Below are 14,540 nucleotides of genomic sequence, written 5' to 3'. Positions count from 1 at the left end.
AACACAGTATGGAGCTGGAGGAACACAGCAGGCCAGGCAGCATCAGAGGAACAGGAAAGTTGACGTTTTGGGTCAGGACCCTTCTTCAGAAAACAAAGACCCTTCTGACGATGGGTCCCAACCCAAAACGTCAATTTTCCTGTTCCTCTGATGCTGCCTGGCCTGCTGTGTTCCTCCAGCTACATACTGTGTTGTCTCATTATCAGTTGAGCCAATTAAAAGAACAAGGTCAGATGGAATAAGAAATTCAATAGTTGAATTCACTTGATTGAACCTTGTCAAAACAGCTGGATTTCAACAATCGTGTTGGTTCCTAAACTGGGTGGATCACCGAGAATTTCTATAGATTATAGAAAGTTGCATGCAGTCACAAAGATAGATTCATACCCAATTCCACGGTTTGAAGATTGCACTGACAGGCTTAGCAGTGCCTCATTCCTTTCCAAGAGTGTTATACCAAAGGGGCACTGGCAAATGTCATTAATAACAAGGGCTAAAAAAAAATCAGTTTTTGTCACAGTAAATTGATTATACCAGTATCAAGTGATGCCATTTTGGGTTAAAGTATATCCCAGCTAGACTTGAGGCTAATGAATCAAACTGGGGAGGTAGTGGCCTAGTGGTATTCTCACTGTACTGTTAATTCAGGGACCTAGGTAAAGTTCTGGGCACCTAAGTTTAAATCCTGCCATGGCAAATGGTGGAATTCGAGTTCAATACACATCTAAAATTAAGAGTCTAATTGATAACCATGAATCCATCGCTGATTGTCAGGAAAGACCCAGCTGGTTCACAATATCCTTTAGGGAAGGATTTTAATTTGATTTATTACTGTCACTTGTATTGAGATACAGTGAAAAGTGTTGTCTTATGTGCTTTACAGGCAGATCGTACAATACAAAAGCATCAGGGTAACAGAACAGTGTGCAGGATACAGTGTTATAGCTGCCAAGAAGGTGCAGAGAGAGATCAACATTATCATTTAAGAGCTCCATTCAAAAGTCTGATAACAGCACGGAAGAAGCTGTTCTCGAATCTGTTCATACGTGTATTCAACTTTTATATCTTCCGCCTCATGGAAGACAGTATATGAGGAGGGGACTTTGATTATGTTGGTTACTCTCCCAAAGCAGTGGGAAATATAGATGGAGTCAATGGATGGGAGATTGGTTTGTGTGATGGACTGAGCTGTGTTTACAACTCTCCGTACTTTCTTGCAGTCTTGGGAAGAGCAATTGCCATACCATGCTATGATACATCCAGATAGGTTACTTTCAATGGTGTTTCTATAAATATTTGTAAGGGTGTTTATGGACATGCCGATTTCTCAGAATAGAATTCATAGACTCTCTGCAGTGTGAAAACAGGCCAATCAACCAACAAGTCCACACTGCCCCTCCGAAGAGCATCCCATGCAGACCCATCCCCCTACACTTTCCCTGTAACCCTGCACTTCCCATGGTTAATCCACCTAGCTTACACACCCCTGAACACTAAAGACAATTTAGAACGGCAAATCCACCTAATGTTCACATCTCTGGAATGTGGGAGGAAACCAGATTACCTTACAGAAACCCAAGAAGACACGGGGAGAACGTGCAAACTCCAAACTGACAGTCGCCCAAGGCTGAAATCGAACGCATGTCCTTGACACTGTAAGGTTGCAGGGCTAACCACTGAGCCACTGTGTCACCATGAGGAAGTAGAGGCATTATTGCGCTTTCTTAACTGTACTTTCAATGTGGGTGGACCAAGAAGATTGTTGGTGACTGTCACTCCCAAGAATTAAATGTTCTTGACCATCTCCAGCACAGCACCATTGATGCAGACAGAGGCGTGCCCTCTACTCCACTTCCTAAAGTCAATGACCACTTCCTTTGTTTTGCTGATATTGATGGAGAGATTGTTGTCTTTATACCATGCAGCTAAGCACTCTATCCCCTTCCTGTTCTCTGTCTCATCGTTGCTTGAGATCTGATTTACAACGGTGGTGTCATCAACAAATTTGTAAATGGAGTTGGTGTGGAATTTGGCCACACAATTGTGAGCGTATAAGGAATATAGTAGGGGGCTGGGTCCGCATGCTTTCGGGGCACCGGTGTTGAAGATTGTCACGGATGAGGTGTTGTTGCCTCTTCTTACTGACTGCATTCTGTTGGTCAGGATGTTGCACTTAGAGATGGACATTGAATAGTAGCCCCTAGCCAACGATGCCCATGTGCTATGAATGCATTAAAAAAAGTTGTGGTTGAAGTTCGTAATGCATTGCATACTTGGAAGATGTCATGGTATATAACAGCCCTTGGGAAGAGATGTAGGATAAGTAGAAGACCTGTTTAAGCAAATACATTTGGTTGGTTTAATATAAAATAATTAGCGAAAAGTAAACTTGGAAAAGCATGGGTAACTTACCTGGGACATAGTTTTGGACAAGGACAAGTGATGCCAAGGCCAGTGAAAGTGAACACTCTGATAGAATTCTCTATTACTAAAACTGAATGAGAAGTCATGAGGTTTTCAGCAATGTGCTATTTTACCAGAAACTTGTGTGTATTTTCAGTTGGATATATGTATTTTTACTGAATTTATAAAGAAACAAGAAAAAGTAAGATCGTCAGCAGAATGTCAAGCAGCCTTTGAAAAGCTGGAAGCAATCTGATTACATGAACCAGTATTGGTTGCCCTTGATTTTTCCAGACCGTTCAAGATAGCAATTAATGCTAGCAACTTGGAGTTAACTGCTGTCTTGTGACAGGATGATGAGTTGGGAATAGAGAAGCCAGTCAGGGTTCTTCTTTAAGAAACTAAATAGGTATCAGAAGAAGTACAGTACCATTGAAAAAAATATATTTTTGAATTGTTGTTGACTCTTCAACAATTTGAAATCTCTGATAGACATGCAAACACTTATTTATACTGCTAACCTTAATTGAAAATGTAAAACCCACAATATGAGACTATCCAGATTTGTTGTCTTTTGTTGCAACTATTTAATGTAAACATTGTTAACATTGCTGGAAAATATAATGCAATTGGAAACAGCTGGTCTAAAGTATTAAATTTTGGAACAAGGTAAAGGTTAAGAAATGCTCAGGCTGTACAGGTTGTAAAAGTGGGGATGGGACTTTGTTGTTGGTTGGGTCTGGCAATGGCAGTGGCAAAGCGGTGGGTGGAAGGGCATCAAAGCAATATTGATGAGGAGGGCCCAGCCACGAGAGACACGACTTTGACGTTGGTTGGTCCAGTGCAGGCAGCAGTGACATGGTGGCTCAGCAGCAAAGATGCCGACTGATGTTGGTTGGGTCCATTACAGATGGTAGTGAAGCGGTGGAGGAGAAATGGCGTTGCAGGTGTCATTGATGGTGAGGAGCTGGCTCAGGACTGATAGGCTATATTTTTCTTCTTTCTCCATATTCTTAAATTATTCAAACTGGCGCCTGTTGTGGTGAAAAATGAAAGCTTTTCACTGTATTTTATTGTATTCGTATTGTAAAATACAGGTGACAATAAAATCAAATAATAAAGGATATGTGTAAGAGAAGAGTGAATGGATATAAGTCATAAGTTTTTTGTTATGTTGTTTGTGTATCATAAATTTTGTACTAAAATTCATTTTACAAATGTTGTTCGATTTTTCTTAACGGCAGAGGCATGTAAGGACCTTTTATCTATTTTTGTATTTTTTAAATTGTGGACTGATATGAACATAGGAACATAGTAACACAGCAACAGAAGTAAGAGTAGGAGAATTCATCAGCATTCTTGATTATTTTCTGCACCCGACTGTGATATTTTCAAAATCTGTGTACCTGAGCCCCCAAGTCTCTTTGGACATCCATTGTACTTCATACCATCTTGAACATGTATCCTTTTTCTGTGTAAAATGCTTAACCTCACACTTATTTACATTAAACTCTATTTGCCACAGTTTTGCCCAATTCCCTTAGTTTATCAATATTCCTTTGTAATGTTATGGTATCATCTACAATGTCTACAATGCTGCCTAACTTGAGAAAATCAAAACTGTTTTAAAACTAAGGACTGCACAGATTTCTGCTTGGTTTGAAAAAAAGTAACTTGGTACTCATTACGAACAGCGATTGCAGATGAACTGGAACTGAAGGGTGGTGTACAAATGGGCTTTGGTTGGCAACAAGTAGCACATTGGTTTATGGATTTGTGCCAAGTTGCCAATGGCAAAGGCCTTCTGCTTGCCAGCAATTCTGTGATTGTTCTACAGTAGCTGTGGCCAATACATTTACATGATTTCAGACCATGACCATTCTCTCTCTGCTGTAAACTGCTTTAAGCCTGGAGTAAACCAGTTTATTTTTCCTTCAGCAGTTGCTGGAAGCTTTGACTTTTAATGAGTAAATCAGGTGCCTTGTATAAGTGAAACCAGCCACAGTGTGCTTCTTGCAAACCCTACCAGCACTTGGAGAAGAATGAGAAGCAGTATGCTGATCAGCATAAGAATCATCTCATAAAACCTTGTTAACCACGACCACTTAACTTCTTTCCAAACATTCTCTCTATCCATACATATGTTTATTTTCTCGTGTGTATGTGTGCACGTGCATGCAAAGGGGAGTTTGTAGAGTGGTTTGTTTTGATATGTTATACATTGGCAATTCATAACAGTTTGCCTGTGGTGAGAATCTAATTGCTTGTAATCAAAAACAATTTTTTGTCAAGTACAGAAACCTGGTCTGTACTTTCAGTTAACCTCAGACTGAAAGTCAGGTAAATTGAAAAATTTCTGCACATTTCTCAAAATCTTTAACTTTTGTGATGAATCTGAAAATAGTAGAGCTTAGTTTCTGCAATGCTACCCCAGTGAATCATGATAGCATAAGAGTCTTGTTGATTCTCCAGCTACTGGCTGAGACCCTGTCATCTCCATGATATTCTGTACTTAGACTATAGACTATAACAATTTATAAAACAATGTTACCTCATTGAATCTAAGCATTTCTTCCAAAGATAATGAATGATCCTCTGGTAAATTGATGATAACCTTTTTGGCTATTTCATCCAATACTGCATCAATATGCACGTCTCGCAAATCAGCAATCTGAAAGGAACAAGCAATATTACAGTTTTATCATTTTATCAAAATATCAACACACTATATACAATTTATTTTTTCTACTATTGATTTTTTTGGTAAATAAAATGTTCAGGTATTCTTCTTCCAGTACTTGTTAATTAATATATGGAAAACAATATTTGAAATTCGCTGATGTAACAAAATATGGGATTTTGCAAGCACACATTCTGACTCAGATAAAATCATGTGGCAGGTGTAACTTTATGTGCAGAACTGTGAAAGGCAAACAAGGAACGACAGTATGATGCCCTGCAAGGCTGCGTACTCAGCCCCTTACAAAACTTCTTATACCCTCAAGACTGTCTGGCCAAATTCAGCTCCAACTCCATTTACAAATTTGCTGATGATACCACTGTAGTGGGTCAGATCTTATAAAAGCATCCAGGCAGAGTACAGGAAACAGAAAAACAGCTTAGTGGCATGGTTTAATGACAACAATATCTCCCGCAGCATCAGCAAAATGAAGGAGCTGGTCATCGACTTTAGGAAGCGGAAAGGAGGGTATGCCCCTGTCTGAGGTGAAGGTGGTCGAGAGGGTCAAGTTCTTAGGAGTAAATATCACCACTGATCTATCTTGGTCCACCGACATTGATGCTATAGTCAAGAAAGCACACCAACACCTCTACCTTCTCAGGAAATTTGGCATGTCCATAATGACTCTTACCAACTTTTATAGATGCACCATAAAAGGCATCCTCTCCAGATGCGTTACAGCTTGGTACGGCAACTGCTCTGCCCAAGACTGCAAGAAATTGCAGAGAGTTATGAACGCAGCCCAGCCGACCACGATAACCAGCTTTCCTTCCATTGACTCTGTCTACACTTCCTGCTGCATTGGGAAAGCAGCCAACATAATTAAAGACCCCTCCCATCCCAGTTACACCCTCTTCCATCAGGCAGAAGATACAAAAGTTTAAAAAACATGGACCAACAGATTCAAGAATAACTTCTTTCCTGCTGTTATCAAACTTGTGAACAGACTTCTCATATATTAGAGTTGATTTTTCTCTGTAGTTGTAACACTATATTCTGCATGCCATTCTACTACCTTGATATGCTTATGTAAAGTAAGATTTGTCTGGTCAGCATGCAAAAGAAAAGTTTTCACTGTGTCTCAGTACATGTGACAATAATAAGTCAAATCAAATCAAATGCACAAGGTGTGTGTAATGCTTACAATCTGTGACAAAATGATGGTATTTATCACTGAATGCACTGAGAAATGCAAAATTACTTAGTTCATTGTCTGCAACAAGAATGTGATATGGCCCACTGACAAGAGAATAAGTGAAGAAGTGGCACAAGTATTATTCTAAGTGAAGGACCTGTCTTTGAATGTTTGAAGAACAGGATTAAAGAAAATCACAAGGCTTTTCATACGTGCATAAGAAGCAAGATGGTAGCCAGTGAAAGGGTAGGTCCACTCAAGGACAAAGGAGGAAATTTAAGTACGGAGCCAGAAGAAGTGGATGAGGTTCTTAACGAGAACTTCGCATTAGTATTCACAAAGGAGAACAGGGTGGATGGTGAGTCGAGACAGGGTATATTTATATTCTAGGGTATATCAATGTAAAAAAGGAGGAGGCATTGGGGTGTTTTGAACAGCATTAAAGTAGACAAGTTCCCAGGATGTGATAAGATCTACCCTGGTTTACTGAGGCAGGCAAAGGAGGAAATCACTGAGACCTTGTACGAAAACTTTGTTATCTTCTTTAGACATGGGCGAGGTCCCAGAGAACTGGAGAATAGCAAACATTGTTCCTTTGTTTATGAAGGTCAGCAGGCATAATCCAGGAAGTTACAGGCTGGTGAGCCTTACATCAATGATAGGAAAATTATTGAAGAAGATTCTGAGGGACATTGTATTCAGATTTGGAAAAATATGAACTTATTAGAAACAGGCAGCATGACTTTGTGTGGAGGAGGTCGTGTCCCACAAACTTGATTGAGGTTTTTTGAGCAAATGATAAAGATAATTGATTAGGGCAGAGCAAAAGATGTTGCCTAGATGGACTTTAGCAAGGTGCTGGACTTTCTGGAAACCTAGGTAAGGGGGGCATCCTTATAAACATTAAAGAGTACTTGGATCAGTACTTGAAATGTCACAACATTCAAGGCTACATCAACCTCATTGTTGCAATTGACCCTGAAGTCCAGTGGTTGCCAGGGGCTTTGAGGTAGTTATTAGCTGTTCCAAATCCCTGTGGCACCTGGCTGCAAGTGTATTGTTGAGCGTTGGAGAGGAGTGTAAATTTGTCCTAGGGGTTTAGCCCAGAATCCAGTGTTGTGAATGTTTGGTTTCTGGGTGCCAAGCCATTAACAACATAACCAAAGAAACTAGACCATTCGACTCTTCAACCCTGCTCTGCCATTCATTGTGATCTTAACTAATCATTCAACTTAGTCGACTGATCACACTTTTACCCTCACTCCCTTTGATCCCTTTGACCCTAAGAACTATGACAAATTCCTTCTTGAACACGCTCAATGTTTCACCCTCAATCGCTTTCTGTGCCAGGGAATTCCATCAGCTCACCACTATCTGAGTGAAGGCACTTTTCCTCATCTCAGTCCTAAATGGCCTACCCCCTATTCTTAGACAATCAGCCCTGTTTCTGGATTCCATGGTCTCTGCAAACATCCATCCTGTGTCTACCCTGTCTAGTCTTGCAGAGTTTTATAGGTTTCTATGAGATTCCTCCGTCGTTCTGGTAGGACTTGCTACAATGGGGTGTTCTTTCTGAGTTAACTTCACTGAGGGTCCTGCAGAAGTTGGTATTGAATGGGATGGGGAAGACACCCCCATTCTATTCCATGATCTACTGGATGATCACAACGATTGCTTCCTGGGCCTCAGTCTTTATTGGATACTGTTTGCGTGGTCTGTGAACTAGCCAAATGGTCATGGTATCAGAGGTAATGTATTGACATGGATAAAGAATTGTTTGGCAAACAGGAAGCAGAGAGTTGGAATATACATGTGACAATAATAAATCAAATCAGTCCAGAACTAGGAGTCACAGTCTAAGCATAAGGGATAAGCTGTTCAGGACTGAGATGAGGAAGAACCTGTGGAATTCTCTGCCACAGGAAGCTGTTGAGCCAGTTCATTAGATATATTGAAGAGGGAGCTGGACATGGCCCTTGTGTCTAAAGGGATCAAGGGGTATAGGGAGATGGCGGGAATGGGATACTGAGATTGTATGATCAGCCATGATTGTATTGAATGGTGGTGCAGGCTCGAGGGGCTGAATTGTCTACTCCAGCATCTATTTTCTGTGTTTCTATGCTTCTATGAGGCTGCTAAATAAGATAAAAATTTATGATGTTACGAGCTAGGTACAGGCAAGGATAGAGAATTGGTTGACTGAAAGAAGGCAAGAAGTAGGGATAGAGGCATCTTTTTCAGAATGGCAGCCAGTAACTAGTGGAATTCAGCAGGGCAAAATGTTGGGACCACAACTATTCATGTTATACATTAATGTTCTGGACAAAGGAACTGAAGGTACTTCTGCCAAGTTTGCAGATGACACAAAGGTACGTGGAGCGACAGGTAGTGTTGAGGAAGTGGGGAGGCTGTAGAATGACGTGGACAGGCTAGGAGAGTGGGCAAAAAATTGCAGATGGCATACAATGTGGGAAAGAGTGAGGTTATGTACTTTGGTCAGAAGAATTGAGGCGTAGACTATTTTCTAAATGGGGAAAGTCTTCAGAAATCTGAAGCACAATGGGACTTAGGAGTCTTAGTTCAGGATTCTCTTAAGGTTAACATGTAGGTTGAGTTGGCAGTTAGGAAGGAAAATGCCTTCATTTCAAGAGGATGAGAATACAAGAGCAGGGATATACTGGTCAGGCTGTATAAGGTTCTAGTCAGACCTCGTTAGGAATATTGTGAGCAGTTTTGGGCCCTGTATCTAAGGAAGGATATGCTAGCCTTAGACGGGGTCCAGAGGAGGTTCACGAGAATGATCCTGAAAATCAAGGGCTTGTTCTATGAGATGTAGAAATTTGCGAAAGTTACTTAGACAGCACCTTTCAAATCCATGAACATTTCCATCTAGCAGAACAAGGACAGCAGTAACATGGGAACATGACTATTGTAAGTTTTCATTCAAGGCACTCACCATCTGTCTTGGAAAATTATCATTGTTCCTTCACTGTCACTAGGTCAAAACCCTGGAATTACTTCCCTAAAATGGCATTGTGGGTCATGGAATGCTGTGGTTCAAGAAGACATCTCACCTCTATCTTCTCAAGGGCAGCTAGGGATGGACAACAAATGCTGGCTAGCCAGCAATACCCACGTCACAATTTTTTAATTCTCCTCTGACCATAGGGGAGGTGTCACAGGACTGGAGGACAGCTAATGTGGTTCCACTTTTCAAGATGGGTGGGAGAGAAAATTGACAGAATAACAGACAATTGAGGCTCACATCACTAGTAGGGAAACTTTAGGAGAAAATTCTGAAGGAGAGAATTGGACTCCACTTGGAGAGGCAAAGTTTGATTACAGATGATCAGCATGGCTTTGTCAGAACTCATGAACAACAAATTTGATTGTATTTTTAAAGGATATGACCAATTGTATACATGAGGGCCATGCAGTTGATGTAGTTTATGTGGATTTCAGCAAAGCCTTTGACAAGGTCCCAATGGCAGACTTATTAGGAAAGTAAAACCACATAGGATACAAGTTAACTTGGCAAGTTGGACCCAAAATTGGCTTCATGGTAGAGACAGAAAGTGGTGGTAGAAGCTTTTGTGTGACTGGAGGTGGTGTCCAGTGGTGTGCCACAGGAATCAAAGCTATTCCCTTACTGTGCGTGATAAATATAAACGACAAATTTGTAGATGAATGCAAAGATTGACTGGGTGGTTGACAGTGAGGAAGAAAGTCTTAGTTACAAAATGATATAGGTGGATTGATCAGAGGGCAGGTCAGTGGCAGATGGAATTTCACCCTGATACATGTGAAGTGGTGAACTTTAGAAGTAATAACAAGACAAGGGAACACTCAATAATTGGTAGGCACCAGAAGGCTCAGAGGAAAAGAGAGATGTTGGAGTGCATGTCCACTGATCTGTGAAGATGGCAAGACAGGTTAATAGGGTAGTTAAGAAAGCATACGGGACACATACAGGATTGGCAGGGGTTGGGATCCTTGATAGCAGGGAGGCAAGTGCGAAACTGGAAGGAGATAAAGTGATTGGAAATAGCAGCAAATTGAAGAGAACGGTCAGCTGGAACAGGACATGGAGCGAGGAAGGCCTGTCGGATTAAATTGCATCTATTTAATGCAAGAGAGCTGACAGGTATGGCTGATGAACTCAGGGCATGGATACGTACTGTAGGACTGGGATGTGTTCAGGAAAGTTTCCTCAAGCAGTATGTAGAGGGTCCTACTCGGGAAGGGGCAAAACTCGACCTACTCTTGATAAATAGGGCAGGACAGGTGACTGAGGTAACAGTAGGGGAGAACTTTGTGGCCAGTGATCATAGTTCTGTTAATTTTCAAATAGTCATGGAGAGGGACAAAACTGGTCCACAGGTTCAAGTTCTAAACTGGGGCAAGGCAAATTTTGACGAATTAGATAGGAGATTGCAGGGGTTGATTGGAGCAGTTTGTTTGCAGGCAAAGAGACTCTGGCAAGTGGGAGGCCTTTAAAAGTGTGATAGCTAGAGTTCAAGATCTATATGTTCCTGTGAGGGTGAAGGGCATGGTTGACAGGAGTAGGGAACCCTGGATGACAAGAGATATTGAGGCTTTGACCAGAAAAATCGAGGCATGGCTCAGGAACAGGCAGCTGGGATCAAGGGAATCCCTGGAGGTATATAGGGATTACAGGAGTTTACTGGAGAAGGAAATCAGGAGGGCAAAGAGACCATGAAATAGCTTTGGGTGAGAAGATCATGGTAGATTCAAAGAGATTCTTTAAGTATATTAAAGGAAAAAGAATAACGAGAGAAAGAATAAGACCCCTCAAGGACCAAAGTGGACATGTATGTGTGGAACTGAAGGAAATGGGTGAGGTCCTCAATGAATATTTCTCCTCTGTCTTTACTGTGGAGAAAGACATGAAAACTTGGGAACTTGGAGAAGTTAATGGTGATATCTTGGGGACAGTCCATGTCACAGTAGAGGAGGTGTTGGAAGTATTAGAGTGTATGATGACGGATACATCTCCTGGTCCTTACGATATATATTCAAGAACCCTGCACGAGCATAGAGAAGAAATTGTGGGGGCCCTGGCTGATATATTTGCATCAGCGTTAGCCACGGGTGAGGTCCCGGAAGACTGGAGGGTAGCGAATATTGTACCCTTATTCAAGAAGGAATGCAAAGAAAAACCTGGGAATGATAGACCAGTAAGTCTAACATTTGTAGTAGGTAAGTTACTTGAGAAGATTCTGAGGAATAAGATTTACATGCATTAGGAAAGATAGGATTTGATTAGGAGCAGTCAGCATGGCTTCATACATGGGAGATCATGCCTCCTAAGTGACCAGGAAGGTAGGCACAGTTTATATGGATTTCAGTAAGGCCTTTGATAAGGTTTCACTTTGATAAGGCTGCTCTGGAAGGTTAGATTGCATGGAATGCAGAGATCTGGCAAATTGGATACACAATTGGCTTGATGGTGGGAAGCAGAGAGTAATAGTGGAAGGATGCTTGTCGGACTGGAGGCGTGTGACAAGTGGTGTGTCTCAGGGGTCAGTGTTGGGCCCATTGCTGTTTGTTATCTGTGTCAATGGTTTCGGTAAGAATGTATAATGCACGATTAGTAAGTTTGTGGAAGTGAGGAAGGTTATCAGAAATTGCAGCAGGATCTTGATCAGCTGGGGAACTGGGCTGAGAAATGGCAAATGAGTTTAATATAGATAAGTGTGAGGGGCTGAATTTTGCAAAGTCAATCAAGGTAGGAGCTTCATGGTGAATGGTAGTGCCTTAAGGAGTGTAGTGGAAGAGAGGGACCTTCGAGTTCAGGTGCTCAGCTCTCTGAAAGTGGAGTCACAGGTAGACAGGGCAGTGAAGAAGGCTTTTGGCACACTGGCCTTCAGTCAGAGCTTTGAGTATAGAAGTTGGGAAGTTATGTTACACGACATTGGTGATGCTGCACTTAGAGTATTGTGTTCAGATTTGGTCACCTTGCTGTAGGAAGGATGTTATTACACTGGAAAGAGTGCAGAAGAAATTTACAAGCATGTTGTCAGGACTCAAGGGACTGACTTAGCGGGAGTGTTTGGACAAGCTAGGACTTTAGACCGTAGGACTTTAGAGCATCGGAGACTGAGAGGGGATCTTATAGGAGTGTATAGGATCATGAGGGGCATGGATAGGGTGAATACACTCAGTCTTTTCCAGGGTTGGGGAATTGAAGACTAAAGAGCATCAGTTTAAGGTAAGGGGGAAAGAATACATGGGAACCCGAGAGGCAACTTTTTTACACAGAGGGTGCTAATGCATATGCAATAAGCTGCCAGCGGAAGTGGTTGAAGTGGGTACATTAACAACATTTAAAAGGCATTTGGACGAATACTTGGATAGGAAAAGTTTAGAGGGATACGGGCCAAGTGCAGGGGAATGGGGTTAGTGTGGATGAACATTTTGGTTGGCATGGACCAATTTGGGGCGAAGGGCCTCTCTCCGTGCTGTAGAACTCTATGACTCTATTCACTTATCTATGCCCCTCATGATTTTACAAATCTCTATAAGGTCACTCCTCACCTCTCTATCCTCCAGTGCAAAAAGTCCCAGGCTATCCACCTCTCCTCATAACTCAAAGCATGTAGTTATAGTAACAGCAGGCCAGGCAGCATCAGAGGAGCAGGAAAGCTGACGTTTTGGGTCTGGACCCTGCTTCAGAAAAAAGAAGGGCCCAGACCCGAAACGTCAGCTTTCCTGCTCCTCTGATGTTGCCTGGCCTGCTGTGTTCATCCAGCTCCACACCTTGTTATCTCAGACTCCAGCATCGGCAGTTGCTACTATATCCTAGTTATAGTAACATCCTTGTAAATCTTTTCTGCACCCATACCAATTTAATAATATCCTTCTTACAGCAAGGTGACCAGAACTGTCTTCAGTACTCCAAAAGTGGCCTCACCAATGTCCTGTACCGCTACAATATAATGTCCTAACTCCTATACTTAACGCTCTGACCAATAATATGTCAATTTCTGAGCCTCCCATTGGTAGCCATTAATTCAACAGAGGTGGTGGTTTCACGGTAATAATATGGAAATCAAGACTAATGGAAGTGAGGTTTGAAATCAGTAAAATCGAGAATTAAAAGCCAGACTAATGACAACCATATTACCAGTGTTAATCAACAAAAATCTTGCCACTTGTTAATTTTCACTTGGTTCACTAACATCCTTTAAGGAAGTAATCTGCTATTTATCTGGTCTGGTCCACATGTGACTCCAGACCCACAGCAATGAACTCTGAAATGGGCGAGCAAGGTGCTCAGTTGTATTAATTCGTTACATAACTAAAACAAAGGAAAGAAACTGGATTGGCCATCTGGCATCAGCTGAGGTATCAAGAAAGGCATACACAGCTATCATCCCTGCAAAGACCTTCTTATTAAAATGTTGGAAATTGGGGTCACTTCAAAATTGATTTCATTTAATTGCTTTACATTAGTAACCTGCATTCCAAATTTCTAGCAAAACAAAAGATCATAAGAATTACTGAGATCGTGATACATCATTGAACTAGCACCAAAGATTTTTCCAGCACCATATGTAATCTATTATCTATTTACTGTTTGGGAAAATAAAAAGTTGTTGTTCTTAGAAAGAAGAGTAAACTGTCCCTCACATGGAGGCAAGCAAGGAGACAACATTCATCTTGGGCAGCTACCTGTGGCCATTGGCAAATAAGTTATATTAACAGGATTTGTGGGAAGTGAGTGAGAGAGAGAGAGAGCAAGAGAGAGAGAGAGAAAGAGAGAGAGGATCCAGGGGAACGAACCATCACCTTCTTGGGAGAAGACCTGGAATTCCTCTATATCAACCTGAGGGAGAAACAAACCAAAGACTCAAATTATTAAGCGCACTCGCTCCACTTCAAAATGGAAGGAGTCCACCGCCTCTGTGTCTGCATTCTGCAGAACAGCTTCAGGATCGGTAAACTGTCCTCAGCTGTGATGGCTTGTATATTTACTTTCTTTGTTCAATTATGCAATGCATCATACTTAACTTGCTGCTTCTCAACAAATTATCTGAAATTACTTACAAATGGTTGATTGTATATATTAGATAACTGTGATCACAAACCTCCAAAATCTAACAAACATCTGAAGGGATTGTGCCAACATTGGGAGACCCATCCCACAGGATAGTCAAGCAACAATTTGACATAGTTACACTCTTAGAATTATACCTTAAAGAAGATGTACAAAGCAAAGCCATCGCTATTTCTGGGCAT

At 41.4% G+C, this 14,540-nt stretch overlaps 1 protein-coding gene across 1 annotated transcript in view; it reads right to left on the bottom strand.

Moving 5' to 3' along the window:
- Positions 1-14,540, bottom strand: part of LOC109930964 (dynein axonemal heavy chain 8-like) — a 2,199,840-nt gene that overhangs the window by 629,870 nt on the left and 1,555,430 nt on the right. Inside the window, 1 exon segment of the mRNA XM_048596622.1 lies at positions 4,955-5,074. Within this exon segment, the coding sequence (XP_048452579.1) occupies positions 4,955-5,074 (120 nt within the window).

This window comes from Rhincodon typus, chromosome 5 (genome assembly GCF_021869965.1).
Source record: "Rhincodon typus isolate 14 chromosome 5, sRhiTyp1.1, whole genome shotgun sequence".
Lineage (NCBI taxonomy): Eukaryota > Metazoa > Chordata > Chondrichthyes > Orectolobiformes > Rhincodontidae > Rhincodon > Rhincodon typus.
Note: the sequence above shows the minus strand (reverse complement) of the source record. Positions and strands in the feature narration are given on the sequence as shown.